Raw genomic sequence first — 19,611 nt, forward strand, 5'->3', positions numbered from 1 at the left:
GTCTTTTGGCGTGGGAAGATAAGACCAGCGCCAGGAGTAGAATTTGCTGTTGAATTTTATTTCATCGTTAGAAAACGACACATCCTCCCCATGGTTTGGCCAGACAGTGTTTGCACACTTTATGTTGCTGTTTTTTTCTCTCTCTCTCTCTCTCCGTCTCCGTATTACGTTATGTGTATCGTCGTGGTGCCGTGCAATAAGCTAACGCGAACGTTCAATATTGACTCGCAAGGTGGATTTGGGTTCTGCGCTGACCTAAACTGTCCAGGCCGTCGATGGCATTTGTGTTTATTTTCCGATGTTTTGATACCTCGACCCAACGCCAGCGCTCGGACGCCAAAGGGCTATCGTTAAAGGTTTTGCGATGCATTCGATGTACCGTACCTGTGTTGGTTCGCAATTAAACGCGAAGCGGTGCAAAAATTTGTCCAAATATTTTGCGAGCTATTTTTTGCCCCCCCCGGGGAGGTCGCATTGGACACGTAGTACACCCCTTGGGACCACAGCAAGCATCAGAGTGCATCAGGGAACGGCGATCGATAGTGCGTGAGCTCGAAGAGGGGTGTCAACCAGTGTATTGTGATCTATTTACCCAATTGTTGTTCAAAGGCAAATGTGTCTCTTTAAAGTGGTGAAATAGTGTGTGAGCTAGCGTTGAGCTAAGTCCATCCGTCTTCAGCCGTCTCCTCATCCAGTGAACTACTTACAACGAAACGAAGGTGAGTTTCTTTTCCTCGCAAACGGTGCATTGATGCGTTGCGGAGGATTGCCTGTTTTGGCGGTCACATTAAGCCCCCTGACGTGACGTGACTGTTGGGCGGATGCGGTCACATTAGAGACGCGAGTGTCACCCGAGCCTTCCCCACTCACGGTACGGCACGTCAGCAGACGCAATGTCACGGGTCGGGTTGGCAGATGCGAAGCAGATGATAAAATATCATTAGTGTCGGTTGAGTGGCTGATGCTCCCGCCCTAGCTCGCGGGATGACGTTGGTGAGACCAATTTTTAATCAAAACCGAATCCGCACCAAATTTCCTTCCAGCCCCTAAACATTCAAACGAGGAATTGATATCGAGTTGCATGTGATCGTGATTGGTGGCTCTGGGGGAAAAACCTCCTCCTTAGCGAAGGAGGTTTCGCTCTGCTCCACTCGACACACGGGGTGGAAATTTGTCGCCGCCAGCCAGCGAGCCAGCCAGCCAGCCAATCTGAGTGTGTTGAGGTAGTCCAATTTATTCGCCTTGATGCCTCGTGAGTAATTATTTCTTCCGCAATCGGTATGGTGAATCGGGCGCACTATTAATGTGACACATGTGGAAGCTAATGACGAGCTAACGGCGAACGTGTAACGCCGGCTCGTTACGCGACCGGTATTGTTCGGCAAATTGGGGTAGAATTCATGCACGCCTTCACCGAATCTTGCCATTGCAGAAGCACTGCAATTCATGCGTTTTGTCAGTCAGTGTATTGTTTTATTGTCATTTTGTCCCGCGAGCGCACACACGATCACACAGCGCATTGCGTTAGGGCCAATAGTGTGAGCAGTGTTCACAGATCGTGGCACTGTTTGTGGCGTTCTGTTGTTTCACCTGTTCGCAGGATGACTCTTCGCTCTGATGGTGTGGTGGTGATTGAGCAATGATACAATAATTAAATTCGATTAGTTTAATTGAGCTTCACCCCAAAGCCAAATAATGAGTCGGCTCGTTTCCTTATCCCTGCTTGCATCGTTTCACTCTACAACGAAAGAATCGGTGCGTTGATGAACCAAATTTCCAACGAAGAAGTAATTTCCGATCCGCGCGTACAAGCTCTCACTGGTTTGCGGCCAGAAGTTTTTTTCCCCCTTCTTATTCACTTGTAAGTTTATATTAACGCAAATGTTTTTGTTGTTGTCCGAGAGATGTTTTTGTGTACGTCATTAGAAGGCCTGACCGCAACTGGTGGAGGAGCCGTGGCTAATGTGCTCGGGCCGGGTGGAACATATCGTTTCATGATTACTTCCATTACTGCCCCCATATAGCCCACAATTCTTCTGTTTTGGTGCTTTTTTCCGGTCCACAGGCTGGGGAGCTCTAAGATGATTTTCATCTTTTCGCACACACAATCGCAATCCCCGCTTGCAATACATGGTAATGATTGAAGGAATTAAGTATGGATTTGATGGGGAAGGCCAATAGTGTTAGAAGATAGATTATACTGTGCTGTACTGTTGTTCTGATGCCAATTGTTTTGATAACTTTTTGGCAGCATGTTGCGCGTTTCTTATCATCCGTGGTATAACATGTTTCGATTGATCGGTCAATCTATAACTCTTAAATTTATCAAATCATCCACCGAACAATGCAGTTGCTAGTCATTTGAAAGCTCCCATTTTGCAGAAAAAGCACCACTCTTCTGATGATTGAAGATAGATACGAAAGTTTAATTCGAAGGTTGACAGGAAAATTTAATGTTTAACGACAATGTAAAAACGCCAGCCAATTATATGCTTTATACTGCACGGCAGAGAGCAGTTGCTAACGAAAGCCGATTTTGATTTTTCTTTGCTATTTACATAAAACGTTTAAACAAATGATGATTATTGTGTGCTATTGTGTACATTCGAATCTATGAATCCATATGATTGTGCTAAGCGAACAGAGATCGCACACAAATGGTAAACTATGCTCTATGTTTCCCTCAATCAGTAAGAGAAAATGAAAGGTGAGAGCATCGGAGCTGTTCGTATCGCAATTCGGTAGTACAATAAGGAGTCTACCTTTCAAGGCAAGAAACAAAAAAATCTGGACACAAAACTGCCAAATTATACAAAACCTGGACAAAAAGTCATGTAGGCATTCACTCGTATGAGATGTGGCCAGTAATTTATTTGGTGCCAGTGCATTACGAGAAGAGAGCAAACGGCGTTGAATTCGTACCGAAGGAGATGTATCCTCTAAACTGTCCGTATGCCAGACCAATCGAAACTTTTTGGAACCTAACAAAAGCTTACTTGGGTAATCCTGTTAGGGCAACAGATTTAATTAAGACTGTTGAAGAAGGTTGAAAAAAGTATTCTAAATCATTGATAAACAGTCTGTGCTAAAGTCAATAGGGTATTGTTTGAACAAAATTCCACTCTTTGAAGTATACTTAAATGAATCTTGGAAAAGTCACTTCGAAATTGGGAAGAGTATCATGAAGCCAAGAACAGTCAAATAAAAATTGTAAATCGTTCAAAAATTCGAAGTGGTATTTTAAAATGATAGTATGACTTTCTGGAACGGCATATATTCTCCGTTCTGCCATATGTTAATGATGATGTATTCATAAATACTCAAATCAAACACGCAATTTTATCTTGAAAGTAAGAGATTTTAGCCAGTCATTCGCGATTGTTTCTTTAATTTTTGAGTTATTGATATCTAAAACCTTGCTGCTCATTAAGCTGCACAGCGCTGGGAATATTAAACCGTAATTGATTTTTAAATAATTAATTATTTATCTAGACAGCTCCAATACGGCATCTTTCAGTCATAATTAATAAATAAATAAATAGGAAGCTCCACTTTAGCTCCAAGAGGCAGTTACTTCAGCAACAAATAGTTGCGTCGTTTGCATTCCTAGCTTACCACCGTATCGACCTGGTTGTTAGTAATATTGGCTTTAGACTGACCACCAGGTAGCTCTAGTTTCTAACGATGCGGATAGAATACGGCACGTCATCTATCCAACTCTGGTAATAATAATTCCAATAACATGTGGAACACCCATTTAACGTCCGTAGAAAATATCGAAAAAAAAACAGTAAAAGTAATAACAAACAAGTGTCTTCCTTGGTACTGCTCGGTTCGCTCTAGGAAACGATAGCGATGAAGATGAAACTCACTAGGTGGTTGGATACAGCATAGTCACAAAATGATCAGATTGAATTTGTTTCTTTGTAGAGGACGTCACAACAATGTTGTGAAATTGATAGCTTGCAGTTGTTCGACATAAATCAGGATTAATCCTTCAATGCTGCTAAGTCAATATCCTTACGGCCCCATAATTTTCCTGTTAAACCAATCACTGCTGCTATTAATATTTCAAACTAATCCACGAAAAACGCCATCTCAAATCCCATGTCTACTCAAACAAAGAGCGCCCATTTTGCGACTGCATTCAAAGCTCACACTGAAAAACTCCGTTAGCTGCATTTCGCCACGTTACGTTTCTAACCGAACCGAGCCGAACCGAAATCGGCCTATCTACGAAATCGTCCGGTTTCGTCGGCCCCATGCTCCACATCAGCATCCTGCCATCCACCCCAAAAATAAAATCGCCCATCAGGCCCAAGCCTTGAGTAGTTATGCTGTACTCCGAACTCCGGCATCGGGCATCAGCACCAGTCAACTGTAACCGTAGGACGGTAAGACTGTCCTTCCCCACTGTCGCCCTCACTTAACGCCTCGCCGCCTTGCCCCGCTTCCTCCTCGCAAGCAATCTAGTCCACGTACGTCCGATCAAGCGCTTATAATTTTCGTCGCATCCTTGGGCATTCGATCGGCCGGACCACCTCGTTATCCTTCCGCCCTCAGCTTCCTTCCGGTCGGTAGCCAGTTTGCGCAGCTGCGAGTCTCCGAGAGCGGCGACGTGCTCGGTGACATGATCAATGTGCCAAACCCCGCTCGAACTGGGCTTTGGGGCATGGGCTCATTCTTTCACCACCATTGTTGTGGTGGCTCTCAATCTGCTCTTCATCTGACTAGCTCAACCCTTGGCCAACCTTCCCCACATTTACGCGTGTCTTGTGTCGAACGAGACGATGGGAGAGCGAGCAAGCGCAACAGCGCAACCACCGCTCGCTGGGAATGGGTGGGACAGAGAAGCCTTTTGTCTGTGCGCGATCGGCGCACTCATCTTGCGTCCGGCTTGATCTACTCGCACCGGTGGTAGGAGTGAGTATATAAACTACCCGTCAACCCTGGCGTTGGGTTCATTCGCTGAACTTAGCTTTTCCTCTCCTAACGTTTTTTTTCGGACGGTAGTAGTGTCTTTCGTGCTTCCTTAGCCAGATTTTGTTAAGAAAAGACGGTTTACATGCTGCCCGCCCTGTCTGCCCGATCGATTTTCTGTGTGCGAGTGTGTGTAAGTGTGTGTGTGTGTGTGTGTGTGTGGTGTCCTAATGATTTTTTGGAGACCTAAATAGTTTAGTAGCCACCGAAAACCCCCCCGCGTCTGCACGGCAGTCCCGTCCCCAGCAGTGTAGATTTCGTGTTTCTTGGGGAACGGAAACGGGTCGCCCCACGGGTCAGATCTCGTGCGATCAAACGTCGTGTAGGGGTTTTTTGGGGAGGTAGTGGTTGGCTTCTATCTTTCCTATCCAATTTCGTGCGGCAGGCAGTGGTCGGGCAGTCCATGGCCTATATAGGATCGAAACCGAGAGCAGAGCTAGTTTTTCGGCAATCGAAATTCATAAATTGCGTAACGTCCATCACTAACGATCGTAACCGGTCGTGTGACAGAGCGTGGTGGAAGTTACCGTGAGTGAGAGGATTCAAATCAAACCGAATTTCAATCCTTTGCAGACGCCCGTCAGCGGTCAGTGAGTGTGGACCGCGCCCGAGTTACCAGTTGGCAGGTGATCGTGATCCTGAGAGTGACCAGCACATCCTGACGAGCGAAGTACGGCGACCCGAACGGAAGAGGGAAAGGTGTCAGTGAGTGTGATAAAAAAAAAGATTTGTGAACAACAAAAATGAAAACATTTAACACCCGGGATCACAGTGAACGAAAGTGATACTGAACTGTGGAACCGATCGACGACACAAACCCCGATCGAACGGCGTGTGAAGAAACGCGAAGCGGCGAAGTTATATATTAGATCAGTGAAAGTGACAACAACAACACGAAGCAAAGCCAATCTCATCGGCATCTCAGCGAAAGTGACGAAACGTTATCAACTGTGACGACTGTTCTACCTTCACTAACAGGTGAGTCTTAGAATTGTCTATATGTGTAATATTCGGGGGTCGTTTCAATGATCTTACGGACAGTTTAACGCTCGATAGAAGCGAGTGATCGCACGGTGATCCAGTCGTGGTGATTTACTCTACACCTTAGCCGTGCATTAATAGGGTGTGCGGTTAATATGTATATCTGCTGCTAATCGTGTAATTACGGCATTCACCCTTGACGGCCACACTGGTGGCCCTGAGGCGCTTAGGGAGCGCATGCACAACTGCTGCTTAACTGCATCCCTGACTCGTGGCTGTAGTCTGTAATTTATCCACATATTTCACCCTCCAGACCCGATGCGTCAGTTCTCGGGACGCACCGCAATTCATACTGGGCCAATGCCTCGGTCAATACACAGTTTGACTTTCAGACCTACCTAGGAGTAGGAGATGCTCCCGAGCAGGATGTACGATTGGGGTAGGTGAAATGTCAAACCAGTTTTATTGATATCTGCTCGCTGCATCCAGCAGTAGCATCCAACACACCCGCACTTGGGGCGTGAATTATGGCCCAATGGCCGTTAGTCAGCGAGAGTGGTTTGTCCAGCTCGGAATAGTTCCTGCTTGACGATAGCTATTGTCCTATGTGCCACGTGACAGCGTGACGGAAACCGTGCGCCATGCCCGGTGGATCCTTTGATTGATCTCCCGTGAAACCGTGACAAAGATTACCTGTCATTATTCACCTGGCCCACTTTGAGGGTCACAAACCCTCAACAGGTGGGCCCAGGTGTGCTGTTCGCACAGATAATAGCCCTTGACGCCATCAAAGTGGACATAAATCATGAACACACCAACCGCAGAACTGTTGCCCGTTGTTGTATTCGGTGAGCAAATTTGCCTTTAGCCTACCTTGGGCGGCCATTATTATCCGTCATTGTCAGCGGCGTCGTCGTCGTCGTTTTCTCCACAAAAGAATGTGCCAAACCGGTACCGCACACTGAGCGTGGTGGTTACAACGCCTTCGATCGTTCGATCGGGAAATGTGGCACGAGGGAATCATAAAAGTTGGTGGCGTCAAAACGGCACATCAGTCGCCGTCAACGCATTTACACGGTGCCCCGTCAAGGGCTTTAGGGCAGCCGGAGCAGCTCAAGGAGAGATGACCGCGAGATGGCCCACGTGTGTGAAGATCGGAACGGTGCAAGTGTACCATTGCGCAAGACTCGGCGTAGAATCGACGGGTAGGGCTATCCTTGTGCATCGCCAGTCACAGTCTCATTGTCGGTGAGCTTTTGCGCTATTCCATTGCGGACACATCGGGAGCATGTGGTTCGATGCGCACATGCAAAACGGATGATGTCACGATGTGCAGGCATCAGACATGGCACCGTTATCGTGGAGATTGGACAATCGCTATGGTGTTTGAATATTTTAGAAAGCATTCTGTCGCACTTGTGTCGCTCTATATTTGTTTCCGAAAGATCATCTCAAAGTGGGGGTTCGATACGGTTGGCTAGCTATGGAGTTATTCTTCACTACATCTTTTCCCTCCAATCCCCAGCCTCACGATGGGAGCCGACTCGCAGACGAAAACGATCCTGTGCGCAAAAACACCCGAACTCATCGAGACGGCCGAGATGGCCGACCGCAAGCCAGAACAATCACAGACTGACCCACAGAGCCGTGCGCCGGCGGCCGACACGCTCGTCGCGGAACTGTCCCAATCCGACTCCACCCTATCCGGGGCACAGTTCGAGAAGGCGCTCCAGACCTGCAGCAATGCGGTGCACGAGGCCGAGGTCGACCGGAAGCTGAAGGAGATTGGATCCGCCACACCGATCCTGCCGTCGGAGATCGGTACGGACTTCAACTTTAAGCGAGAAATTGTCTGGAAGAATGTGATCGGTTTCCTGCTGCTGCACATCTGTGGCTGGGTTGGGTTGCATCTGGCTTTCTGGCGATACTGTGACTACCGTACAACGCTTTACAGTACGTATTGACCTTTTCGGGCGTGAGTTTCTGTAGTAGCTGACGTCCGTTCATTGTTCTGCTCCATCCTAGCAATGTGGCTCATGTACGCCTCAGGACAGGGTGTAACGATGGGTGCCCATCGACTCTGGTCTCACCGGGCGTTCAAGGCGAAGCTTTGGCTGAGGATCATCCTGCTGTGGATGCATACGCTGGCCGGACAGAACTGCCTGTACGTGTGGGTACGCGACCACCGACAGCACCACAAGTTCTCGGACACGGACGCCGACCCGCACAACGCGAACCGTGGATTCTTCTTCTCCCACATCGGATGGCTGCTGTCCCGCAAGCACCCGAAGGTAAGTGATCTATGCCGTGCTCCAGATCAAATCGAAAGTCCCCCTTTCAAACGGCGCCTACCCGCCCTTCTCTTCCACAGGTGATTGAGTACGGCAAGAAGATTGACATGTCCGATCTAGAGGCAGATCCGCTGATCATGTTCCAAAAGAAGTAAGTACCGAGCTTGTTTGTTGTTGTACCGTCGCCACATTTCCACATCGCCGCGTGTGCGGGCACTCGAGGCGTGCGTTCACGGCCAACCCCCTACGGCACATAATGAGATGCACCTAACCTTCATCGGACAGAGGTGTCTGGTCGTTCGATCAATTACAGCTACAGTGAGGCTGTGGCCGAGGCTCGAGTGTCCATGCCACACTAATGAATCGGTGCGCAATGCGCCGCAGCCCATCATAACGAAAGTGGTCTGTGCGTGGTGAAAGAGCTGACCTCTGGTGAGGCGGTGGCACTCATCCACCACAGTACACACTGCGTGTGCCGCCTCGAGTCCACCGGGCTCCACGGACCACGGTACGTGTTTTCCATTATTCGACGGTCGTTGTTAATGACCGTGTCCAAGCACAAACCATTTTCGGACCGTTTTCGGCCCATATCCAAGAGATCGTTGACATTCGGCGTGTGTTTGTGTGTGTGTGTGTGTGTCCACAGCATCGCTTAGGATTCGCTGCTCGACCTTGGACGTTTCTTGCTCTGTACTCCACTTCCAAGCAAGTGGTGCATTTGAAAACATTAAACTTTAATGCTGACTGGCGTATGCGTTCCGCGCCACGACGTCACCCGGGCTGGCTGGCTTCGTCGAGAGAAGCCAAGATGAATCGATGAGTCTCCGATAGGCGAAATGGGGAGGGAGGGGGGGGGGGGGCTTGCGTTTAGTAGGTGAGCCTAGTCCGGGTGTTGCACCATATTTATTGCAAAGCTTTCTTCTTCTCAGCGTCGCGCTCGTTGGAGCTTGCTTCATTGTGTTGTTAACGTTTTTCGGCGGTGGCCCCAAATCTTACGAGACAACCGGCCGTTACGAACGCACCCCGAGTGCTGCCGTAGTGCCGTAGATTGCCTAATCTGTGTGTTGTTGTTGTTTTTTTATTTGTCTGCGTCGGTCGATGCCGGACCCTTACTAAAGTTATGCAGCGCGACCACCATCCTTTCTCCGATCCACCGGCCGGTCATAGCACGGAAAGCGATACTCGGCAACAAAACTCGAAATGTAGGAGAATTGAAAAACTGAAACACCGCCCAGTGGTGAAATAGAAATGTGAGAAAGAGCTACGATAGGAAAGTTTTATTCGAGCTGCAACATAAAATCTGCAGATTGGTTTGAATTTGGCAAACAAACTTTTGGCTGTTCGAACACAAGGTTCAGCCTACGCAGATCGAGATTCAAAATCCCCCTGGCCAGATTTTGATCGTGATCTTCAAAGGCCAATCGATGTTAGCACATAACTTAGCTGCTAGAGCTTAGCGTGCAGGTAGGAATCTGCAGATGATATTGCAAAACAATCATCAATTATCGGAAATCCGTAGCAGGCGATCATCTCAGGTCCGCCGATGAGTTTAAATTAATCTAACCCTCTAACCGTTATCAACTTGCCACAGCTTGCACAACATTTTAGCATATCCGTTTCAGTGTCTGTTTGGTCCGATTCAACGTATTTTTTTTTGGGTTTTGAATCCACCAAACAACAAAACGGTGCCGTAACGTATTGAATCTGGCTTAAGTTTGACACGAAAGCTAGACGACAGAGACCGCTTGACCTTGCCACATCTGGTGCGAGACGGCCTCCAGGTGAGCCCCAGCTGAATATATGAATTCAAGTGATAGAATAAATTTGACGGTTGACTCCAGCGTACGGGGTTGTTTTCTGCTGTGGGGGGGGGGGGGGGGGGGGGGTGGGGGCATTTCGTGCATCCGTTGATGATTAATCCTTTCGATCAGCCGATCGAATCCTTGCGAAATGTGCCATGTCTTTGCACGCAACTCTACGAACCATTGGAATGAGTCCAATTTTCTTGCAGAAAACTTCAACACACAGACGGTATGTCAGGAAGCAGGGTTTTTTTCCATCTGTCCATTTTGTTTTCGAATTAGAGTGGATGAAGTGGATTTCGCAGAGTGTTTGCGATCGGTTGGATTAATTTTGTCTGCCTTAGAGCGAATCGGTTTCCTCGTGACGTCTGGTTTTCCGTTTGTTAAATCAACAATCATAGTGAGCTTTGGTTTTAGAATCGGAAAGCCGTTCTGCAGCAGTGGTGTGCGCAGAAAATTGCTTAATGAAGCGCAAAAGTGTGCGTCGATCATTTCCGACATCTTCGCAGATGAGTTCGCGGCGTACGCAATGCTGACGTACTGTGGCGAAAGATGATTCTTTTCTTTCGGCAAATCAACAGCAACGCACATCCCTAAAGTCAATCACCTGGAGTACGCTACAAGCTGCGAGAAGGTTACTCGGGGCCCAACATCTGTGTGCCTTGAAATCTGACAGCTGTTTGTATTAATGATATTGGGCGTGTGTTAACGAGTGGTAAGATGGCCAGTTTGATTGCTGATCGATAGGGCTAGTGGATTAGGATTTGGCGTAGCAGAAGGGTCTAACGATGATGATCATTCGAGAGGCGAAAAAACCCCATCATATTGGCAAGTCAAGTCAAATATAGGAAATAAGCTACTGGTTGAAAGACTTTAGCCACTGATTTCCTCACGACGATCGAGAGGCCTCATACATTCTTACGCACAGGTCCCTCTAGAAGGCGTGATTAACGCGATTCATTAGATCTGGTCCGGCCTTTCGGCTACCCCAAAACACCACGGTTGTTGCGGCCTGGCGACCTTTACATTTTATATTGATTCATTTTTGTAAGCGTCGTCCCCGAGGTCAAGCATGGTTGCTGGCTGGTTACAAGCAGATCAGCATGATCGGCACTAACCAGCTGTGCCGGAGCCACATGAAGAAGGGCCCTGATGTTGGTTAATCATCCTTCTGTTGGCTTAGCTTACCTTGTCGTGGGCTATGATCAATCAAAACTTGTGCATTCTCGCGTGTTGTTAGAGCAGTGGACGAGGACTGGTTCAAACGGAGCGACAAAACTTTTGTTTAAACAACCTTCGGCGACTTTCATTCATAGAAACATCGAACAGCTCCCGTGTCGCGGCATGGAACGAGGCCATGCATTATGATTGATGGCGGTTTAGTATAGATTTTGCGAAGCAGCCTTTTCGGCTATGTGACACGTCACGGCGTGGCGTTTTTAAGGCAATCGTGGATCGTTTTCCGCGGTGATTGTCACGCATGGTTCCCGTCAGTGGGTCGCGTTTTTATGCAGGTTGGATGTTAAATTTTTATCAAAAATTAAAGTTGAATCTGTATGTTGGCTATGGGTGGCTAATGAGAAACAGGTCCGAGCCGATAACGGTTCACTTATCACGACCGGCCGTTTCGTAGTGGCCCAGGTTAGGATGAGCGTTAGGCGAATGAATGAAGATCGCGTCTCTTGTGACGCACATGCAGAAAGGGAAACGACCGGTTATGTAAGCGTATGCTGAAATTTTGGAACTGGTAACAAAAACTAAACCCAAACCTGTGTGACAACACCATACACACATAAAAAAGCCACCCAAAAAGATATCGCTTTTGTTCGTGGTGCATAAATTAGTTTGCCAAGTCTTTGTGTTGAAGATGACGCCAGAGTCGTCGAGGATCACCGAATCAGATGGCCGTAATTTATTCAACCCTGTGTTCCTGTTTTGGTTTAGAATCTTTCCCCGTCGCACCGAATCAGCAGCTTATCAGCAGCAGGAGGAGATGAATAACCGATGCGATGTGTCCACCATTAGAATGTAGGTCAAGGATAGCTGTGTCACACGTCACGTCACTCGATCACCGACAGGTTGCCGTTTGTATGATAATGCAGCAAGCATTTGAAACGATAACCGGATGGCGGGACAGTTTTTCCGTGCGTGTCCTTGGTGGTGCATTGTTCAGTGAACGACGGCACGACGTGTCTTCGCGTCTTGATCTTGAAGTTATTAATGTTTTAGGCGTCCATCAAGCTGTTCTACATTAAATGAGCGGATTGTATGTGTGTGTGTGTGTGTGTGTGTGTACAGAAACGACACTTCCTGTTAGAGATATTCAAAGACACAAGACAAGACAGTCTAATGAAATTCGCCAAGGAAACGCCGGCGAATAGACCGAAACGGTGGTGAACAGCACATTTATAACCTTTCAAATCGATCATGAAGACTGATCGTTTCGTCGATCAGTTTTCGGTGCGATGCCAACAAAAAAAAACAGCACAAACCACCTCACACCAATCAATAATAACTGCACAAGCCTTCGAAAAACGTTACGCCGATCGCGGTCGCCATTTGCAACAACTCGCTTGTGCCCCCTCGCAAAAGGTGACTATCGTCGGCAATTATCGTCAAACCCAGCGGTCCCAGGTGCTCTCTTCTAATGCACAAACAAAACGGCGCAAAGAAAAGCTGCACTCGCTGCATCCAGCATCCAGCGAATCCTTTCCAAGATGGTGGTTACCGTGAAGGTTAGCTACACTCTCAGACCAAACCGCCGAAGGTTAGACATCTCTCAAACTCTTTTCGATCGCGCAGATGAAGTGATCGTGCGAGACCGAGAGTACGTATTACGTGCGCAAACAATTGGGTACCCTCCCCCCGGGGGCAGTGCATGCCGAGCGCGTAATTGAACTTCAATTCATGGCCACAACAGTTCACTAGGCAGCGGCATTACTGGCTGGCTCATCATCGGCCGCCATTTTTGCATGGCCCGACGATCGCCCAACAGTATTGTCCCGGGTGATGGATGGTTGGTTGGTGGCGAGCGTACGAGTAGAGTACTTCATTTGTGAGCCGTTCTTTCATCGTGTTATCCTTGACTGGTCGCCATCTGTTGGATTGGAAGGATACAAAGATCCCATCTTGTCACGGGTTGCGCAATGCGGGCTCCGGTACACGTGTTCCTCTTCACGCCACCAGCAACGTGCTCGCCAATGGGTTTTGTGTCCTGTCCGCAGATACTCGGAAGAAGCAAACGCTTAAATGAGTCGCCGAGATTGTCATTAGGCTAATGTAGCTCGGTCAGCGGCCACCACACGCTGGTCGAAGCCAGTTTTTAGCGGCAACTTTCTTATTGTAATCAAAGCCGCACATGCACACACGCTGGTCCGTGGCCAATAATTACATCGATCGGGGTAAACCACGCTACAGAGAGGAAGTCATTGCTTCAAGGCCTGTCTGAACAATCGTTCTAAGAAATCAAGGCATGCATTAGATGCGATGCGGACTGGTTTGGTGGCGTGGTCACACTGTGCGGTCCTTGGCTAGAAATGGATTTCAGCTACTACTCCGAAGGTAGTAATCATAAGATTTTTTTTAGTCCCGTCCTGTCCATAGCTTCTCTGTGGGTGCTGAGAGATTATCACGCACGGTTATTCGTTCGGGAAAAAAACGTCGGTAAAGCACGCATCTGATAAGCTGTACAAGCGGGCAAACTCACCGAGAGCATCAGAGCGTGTGCACATTACATATGCGAGGCAAAACAAAAAAGAGCTATTACACCAATAAATTACTTCATAAAAATCCCTCACCGCATGATTACAATTGCGAATCTATTGTGTGCGATACAAATCGAAATGCAGTGCATCAAATTGCATTACAAAAACAGCGCATTAAATCCTATCTTATCGTCTCTCGTCTCTCTCTCTCCCTCTCTACTTGCAGCCATTACAAACTTCTCTACACGATTTTCGCCCTGTTTGGCCCAACGGCTATCCCGGTCTACTTCTGGGGAGAAAACCCCTGGTACGCGCTGTTCGTGGCGTTCTTCTTCCGTACGGTGCTCAGCCTGAACGGAACCTGGTCGGTGAATAGTGCGGCTCACATGTTCGGAACACGTCCTTACGACAAGTAAGTAGTCGAGGTGGCAGCTCATTTCCATGGCTGACCGGTTTGCTTTTTGCTTCTCAATTCTCAATCGTGCAGGACCATGTGGCCGGTGGAGAACATGTTTGTGTCGTTCGTGGCAGTGGGCGAGGGTTGGCACAACTATCACCATGCCTTCCCGTGGGATTACCGCGCATCGGAGTACGGAACGCCGCTCAATCTCACCGGTACGCTTATCGATCTGTTGGCAAAGTTTGGTGCGGTGTACGATCGCAAAACGGCCACTCCGAACATGGTAAGTAATGAGGATGAGGATCGTTGGAACGGTATAGTGATGATCCGTTTTGTTCCTCAGGTTAAAAACCGCGTGATGCGTACGGGCGACAAGTCCCACCATACGTACGGTACGGACGAGGGCCGCAGCGCGTTCACCACGCTGTGGAACATCTGGAAGCATCCGTCCAATCCGACGTACAACTCGATCCACACGCCCAAGCCCAAGATACTGCAGTCGGACGGTTACGCGCTTATTCCGGACGAGCTGAAGCAGTCCGAACGGGACGAGGACATTCTGTCGAAGGAGAACGAGGAGCTGATGAGACGCCAGCAGGAGGAAGAGAACCGCACGACGGAAGCGAACCAAATCTACAACAAGCTGTCGAAATACATCAAGGAACAGCAGCAGTCGGTGCCGGAATCGGTGGACGAGCTGCTGCTGCAGCAGTCGAACAATAACGTCGAGAAGACTGCGGCGGGACACCCGGGCAAGGCGGCACTGAACGTCGTCGACTGCAATGACAATGCGCTCGTGAAGCGGAAAGTGACGACGGACGCATCCAGTCACCATTAGACAATATGGGAGGGGCTGGGTGGCTACTACTACTACCGTTAGTCATGATTTCGTTCGCATTAGTCGCCCGCAACACAAAAAAAAACGAGCATGCGCATCGGTTCGATCTCTACTCGCATTCAACAAGCACTAGCTCGCTATCTAGCAGCAGAAACCTGGACCCGGGACCCTGGGCCTGGGCCACCTCTGCCGGTACGAATCGATCCTGCTCGCTGGGCCACACTTTACTTTTAAACACATTGACACACACATTCGCGGGTGCTCAGTAGCCTAGCCCTGTCTGTGTCTGCAAGGAGCTGCTGCTCAATGAAATACCAAATGTACAGAGGACGCTCGTTCCATAAATTTGCTGCACAATTCTGCTCTCAGAACCAATCAAGGGGATGGACAACGACAGCACAGCACAGGGCTGTGGCCCAAGCCTGCTGTATACACATAAGAAGCATAAGAAGAGTTGTGATGTTTTATACTTGCTCACCGAACGTTTTATCATCTTTACAATCATCATCTATTTCACGCGAGGACCACAGGCAGGTGACATTGGCGACACTGTGCATCCTTTCCGCGGATTATAACGATAGGTGACCTTTGGATGATAACGCGTTTACCCTACCTTTACCGCCTAAGCTAACGTAAGCTAACGAAGAAGGACGGAGCGCACGGGATGTTAGGTCGTGCCGTTCTTCGCCTGTACAGAGCAGCAACGTCTCATGTACAGATGTTTGTGGGGATTCTACTCTTTCCTTTTGGGGTGGGGATTACGACACAAGAAAGCTAAATAAAACAGAATTAAAACAAAAACACATAATTCAAAATGAGCTGAATTACTTTTTTCTTAGCTGAAATGCGACTTTTTTTTTCATTCATAAAGAACGGCCTGGCCGTATTGCTGAAATGCGACTTCATACGACACATATTAAAATTATGACCCGCTTTGTAATCTTTGACGGCATTAGCTACCATTTAAAAATCCATGCCATTCCCATCTAAAATTGTTCACGAGCTAGGTCGTCTGGTGCAATTCTCATGACATGACCAGCTCATCGGGGCTGGGCAAGTTTAATTCGCTGCACGATGATGAGTTTACAACACAGCCCTAAGAGCACGTCATTGCGCCGGCATCTCCGTAGTGATGGGAAAAATAAATCCCAACGAGGGATCCGAATCCCTTATTAGGGATCACATAACTTCGCACAACTGACCAACTCAACAACAGTATTATTCCAACACAGTCACTCTTATCCAATCCCTATGAAATGCCGATCAAAACCCAGTCGAATAATAATCGCATCTCAATCGAATCCCAAGGGAAGCTTTATCGAATTATAATCGAATCCCAATCAAATCCTAATCGAATTTGAATCCGTCATGTTGGATCCAATTCGCTTCGAATCTTTCAAGGGAGTGAATCTTTCAATCCCGAATCTCCCTATTCGGGAGTGAATTTTTCCCTTATTCTCACGAATGCGGTTAAGAGGATTTCGAGTAGCAGAGTCCATGACTTGTATCCAACTACGTGATATCATTACGTCTAGTAAGCCTGAAGTGGCAGGCATGACCTAAGAGGTCGTTAGGCCAAGAAAGAAGAGAATATTACCCTTGCTGTGTTCTTAAATCAATTTACAGTTTCATTGCTGAACAAGAGTTTACCTGGGCCAAAAAATGGTATATGAGGGCAAATTATGCCTGAGCGAAATGATCGCAAGCTAAAGTTGCTTCCAAAATCTGTCGAAATTTTTACAATTGTTGTAATACGAATTGATAGCTAAATTAGCCGTGCAAAATATAGTAAAGCCTGTCAATTAAAAAAAAAAACAGTTAAAAAGATCTACTGCATAGGAATATGAATACCTTCATGGGAGCCCCTGCTTTTTGCAGTGTAACCAAGGTGTATGCAACGTAAACAAACATACATACACACACATACTCAGAGAGCTGTCATCGACGTTGTCAGACACCTATCCGTTGCTGTCAAAGCGTTCTTTGCGATCAGTGTACTTTTTTGTTACAAAAGGAAAACATTGAAAAACTCCGGTCCGTTGAGCTGTTATTTTTCCGTCGCAGAAGCAATAGGAACTAATAGACGGCTACCAATGAGTGTGGATCGCATTGCAAAGTGCTAGTTTCCACTAGCAGCAGAAGAAGTCAAGTGTAGTAAAAAAAGGTTGGAAAGCGCTCCGTCCATTTGTGCTTAGTTAGTTGCGGGCTGTACGTTCCCTTACCGAGGGAACGGATTATATATTACACCTTGGTTATTAGCGTTTAAATTCGATAAAATGCAACCGGAAGCAATACTGCTAACCCTAGCTGGGTTAATATCAGTCGCCCTAGCATCTCCGCTGGTTCTAAAACAGAGCGTGCTGCAACAACCCGCTGCTGCTGCCCTTGCAGTCGAAGGTGGCTTACTAAACGCGAGCCAAACGGGACAGGAAACACGCATCCAGCGTATGCAAACCTACTGCAGCCAATCAACTCACGCGCCCGGTTGTTCTACATTTAAAGAAATGATGGGTATTGCGACCAACCACCGAGTACCCGAGTTTGAGCAACTAGTCGACAAGGAACTATCGCACACACTGTCACAAGCTGAAGATGACAACTTCTGTACGGATCTATCGGCAACGCTTAAGCAATTGTCCCAAAAATTGAACACCCGCACAGTGGGCCAGTATGAGCGGATTCCCTCCTGTGTGCGGTTGTGTTACGACGAAGACAGCAAGCTGACGGATATGTGTCGAGTGCTGTTTGCTGGATACAAGCTGATACTCCCAGTGATTGAGAAGAAAGAAACGAAACACCAGTCGCCGGGCGAAGTGCCAGAAGCAGGCGGCGATAAACCGGACAGCACAGCAAATCAATCCGGCTTCGCGAAGATAGTTCCAGCAGTGGCCGAAGTGAAACGACCAGCAGTGACAGATGAAATCAAGGATAGGACTCCGATCCCCGTTAGTAATGACACAGCCAAGATTGCCAAAAAGGACGAGACGGACAAGAGCGCCAATCCTCCGGCCAAATCTGTTACACAATCGAGCGAAATCATACCGGCAAAGAATCCGGAGGCGGGTGGAAAAACGGTCCCCGTTGTCGAAGTTGTGGTTCCGAAAACGTTCGAAAAGGCAACCAGAGATCATCCGCCAGCCCCGGTGCAACCGCCCCAGGAAGCAGCAGTCGTTCCGGAGAAAAATGAGGACGATTTGGTGCAACAGCAGCAGCAGCAGCAGCAGGGTGGTGATCTAGATACTGGCGGCGATGTGGCTCCGTTCGATGATGAACCAAAACCTGCAGGCAATCTAGCGGACGGTGCTGCTAAAGGAGGTGCCACCCAAACGCAGTACGAAAATTCGGACGAATCGGAAGCTATCGCGTCGGCAGAGGACGTCAACGAGAACGGGGACGATCTGGAGCTGAACGGGTTCCAACCGGTCGGCAAGCCGGCCGTACTACCGGAGAAGGTAAAGCAGGACGAATTTTCGGAAAGTTCGAAAGCAAGCGACATTGTACCCGGTGCGGATCCGTTCTACGAACAGAAGGATTCGAACTTTTTCCCCTACTTCCTGTTCGCCATGTTCAGCTGCGCCATGCTTTACGTGGCGTATCACAACAAATCGAAGCTGCTGGCATTGGTCGTAGAAGGGCGGCGGACGAGCAGCGGTCGGGGTGGATTTAGCAAAGGACGCAAGCATACGGCCGCCTACAGGAAGCTGGACTCGAACCTGGAGGAGGCCATCACATCAGGCAGCGGTTCGGGTGGGCATTCATCGTCACAGATTATCTACTAACAGGGGACTCGTGCACACACACACACAAACACCGCACTTTGCTTGTCATCGTTGGCTTGATACGTTTGTTTCGACAAGCACCGACCACCAATCCATCCCCCTTTGGCGAGAGAGAAAGAGAGAGAGAGAGAGAGAGAAAGGGGTCATTTGTAAATATCTTCCATACGCCGTTCCTTACCCCTTTTCAGTAGACACGCCGGTACTGTCTGATTTTCCCTAACGCCTTACTAGACGCCCGCGCTCGTCTCTGCACGCACTCACCTTGCTGCACACTGTAGCGCGGATCGAGATTTTCCGGTGAGCCGAAAATCTGGTTGCCCCTTTGGTTTTTCGCGTTTCGATTATTCGCGCAGGTACCTTTCGATTAGTTTCTCAATGTTAGACATTCTTCGATACCGATGAGGATTGGGGATAGTTCACCTGAAGCAACAATTATGAACGATTTTTTACTCCGATAGAAGGTAATAAAAAGAAAAAACAGAAAAACAGCGCTGTAAAATCCGAAATAAAACAAAACAAAAAAAAAACGATAAAAAGAATAAAAAATTAAAATGTATCTAAAACGTGTGTGGCCTTCTGTTCCGAAAAACAAATTCAATCATGCGTCATCATACAGCGACACGTTGCAATAAAGACACGCATTTAACCGACTTTACGCGTTCTGATACCCACCCTGATAAGGTGGCGTTTTGTGGCGGGGCTTGCTAGCCTATTGAAAGTACGTTTTTTATCTGCTTCGACTACCCTTGTCGTTAATCAACTCGGCGGTGGATGGAGGTGGTGTAAATTGAAAGGACAGTCGAGCCAATAGAAAACTGAGTCATGTCTATGTGGCG

At 48.0% G+C, this 19,611-nt stretch overlaps 2 protein-coding genes across 5 annotated transcripts; both read left to right on the plus strand.

Annotated features, from left to right (window-relative positions):
* The first annotated feature begins 329 nt into the window (after window positions 1–329).
* On the plus strand, window positions 330–15,804 carry LOC118507486 (delta(9)-fatty-acid desaturase fat-7-like). 4 transcript variants are annotated; one of them, XM_036046007.1, is made up of 8 exons: window positions 330–719; window positions 5,554–5,958; window positions 7,487–7,914; window positions 7,987–8,252; window positions 8,333–8,403; window positions 13,985–14,170; window positions 14,246–14,441; window positions 14,502–15,804. In XM_036046007.1, exons 3-8 carry the CDS (start codon window positions 7,494–7,496, stop codon window positions 14,994–14,996), a joined length of 1,635 nt encoding a protein of 544 aa, XP_035901900.1. In that variant the 5' UTR covers window positions 330–719; window positions 5,554–5,958; window positions 7,487–7,493; the 3' UTR covers window positions 14,997–15,804. The 4 variants fall into 4 exon arrangements, with proteins under 4 accessions (XP_035901900.1, XP_035901901.1, XP_035901902.1 ...); XM_036046008.1 differs by lacking the exon at window positions 330–719 and adding an exon at window positions 4,937–5,009; XM_036046009.1 differs by lacking the exon at window positions 330–719 and adding an exon at window positions 4,970–5,113.
* A 1,146-nt stretch (window positions 15,805–16,950) lies between these two features.
* LOC118507489 (trans-Golgi network integral membrane protein 1-like) lies at window positions 16,951–19,321 on the plus strand. Its single transcript, XM_036046014.1, has one exon. The coding sequence runs from the start codon at window positions 17,273–17,275 to the stop codon at window positions 18,773–18,775; it is 1,503 nt and encodes a 500-aa protein (XP_035901907.1). The 5' UTR covers window positions 16,951–17,272; the 3' UTR covers window positions 18,776–19,321.
* The last annotated feature ends 290 nt before the right edge of the window (window positions 19,322–19,611 follow it).

Source organism: Anopheles stephensi, chromosome 2 (genome assembly GCF_013141755.1).
Source record: "Anopheles stephensi strain Indian chromosome 2, UCI_ANSTEP_V1.0, whole genome shotgun sequence".
Lineage (NCBI taxonomy): Eukaryota > Metazoa > Arthropoda > Insecta > Diptera > Culicidae > Anopheles > Anopheles stephensi.

What these genes read in the sequence shown, in the direction of transcription:
- LOC118507489 (XM_036046014.1), top strand. Translation starts at nt 17,273, where the DNA reads ATGCAACCGGAAGCAATACTGCTAACCCTAGCTGGGTTAATATCAGTC.
- LOC118507486 (XM_036046007.1), top strand. Translation starts at nt 7,494, where the DNA reads ATGGGAGCCGACTCGCAGACGAAAACGATCCTGTGCGCAAAAACACCC. An exon ending in CTACCGTACAACGCTTTACA is followed by an intron (nt 7,915 to 7,986) that starts GTACGTATTGAC and finishes GCTCCATCCTAG; the next exon opens with CAATGTGGCTCATGTACGCC. An exon ending in AAACGGCCACTCCGAACATG is followed by an intron (nt 14,442 to 14,501) that starts GTAAGTAATGAG and finishes TTTGTTCCTCAG; the next exon opens with GTTAAAAACCGCGTGATGCG.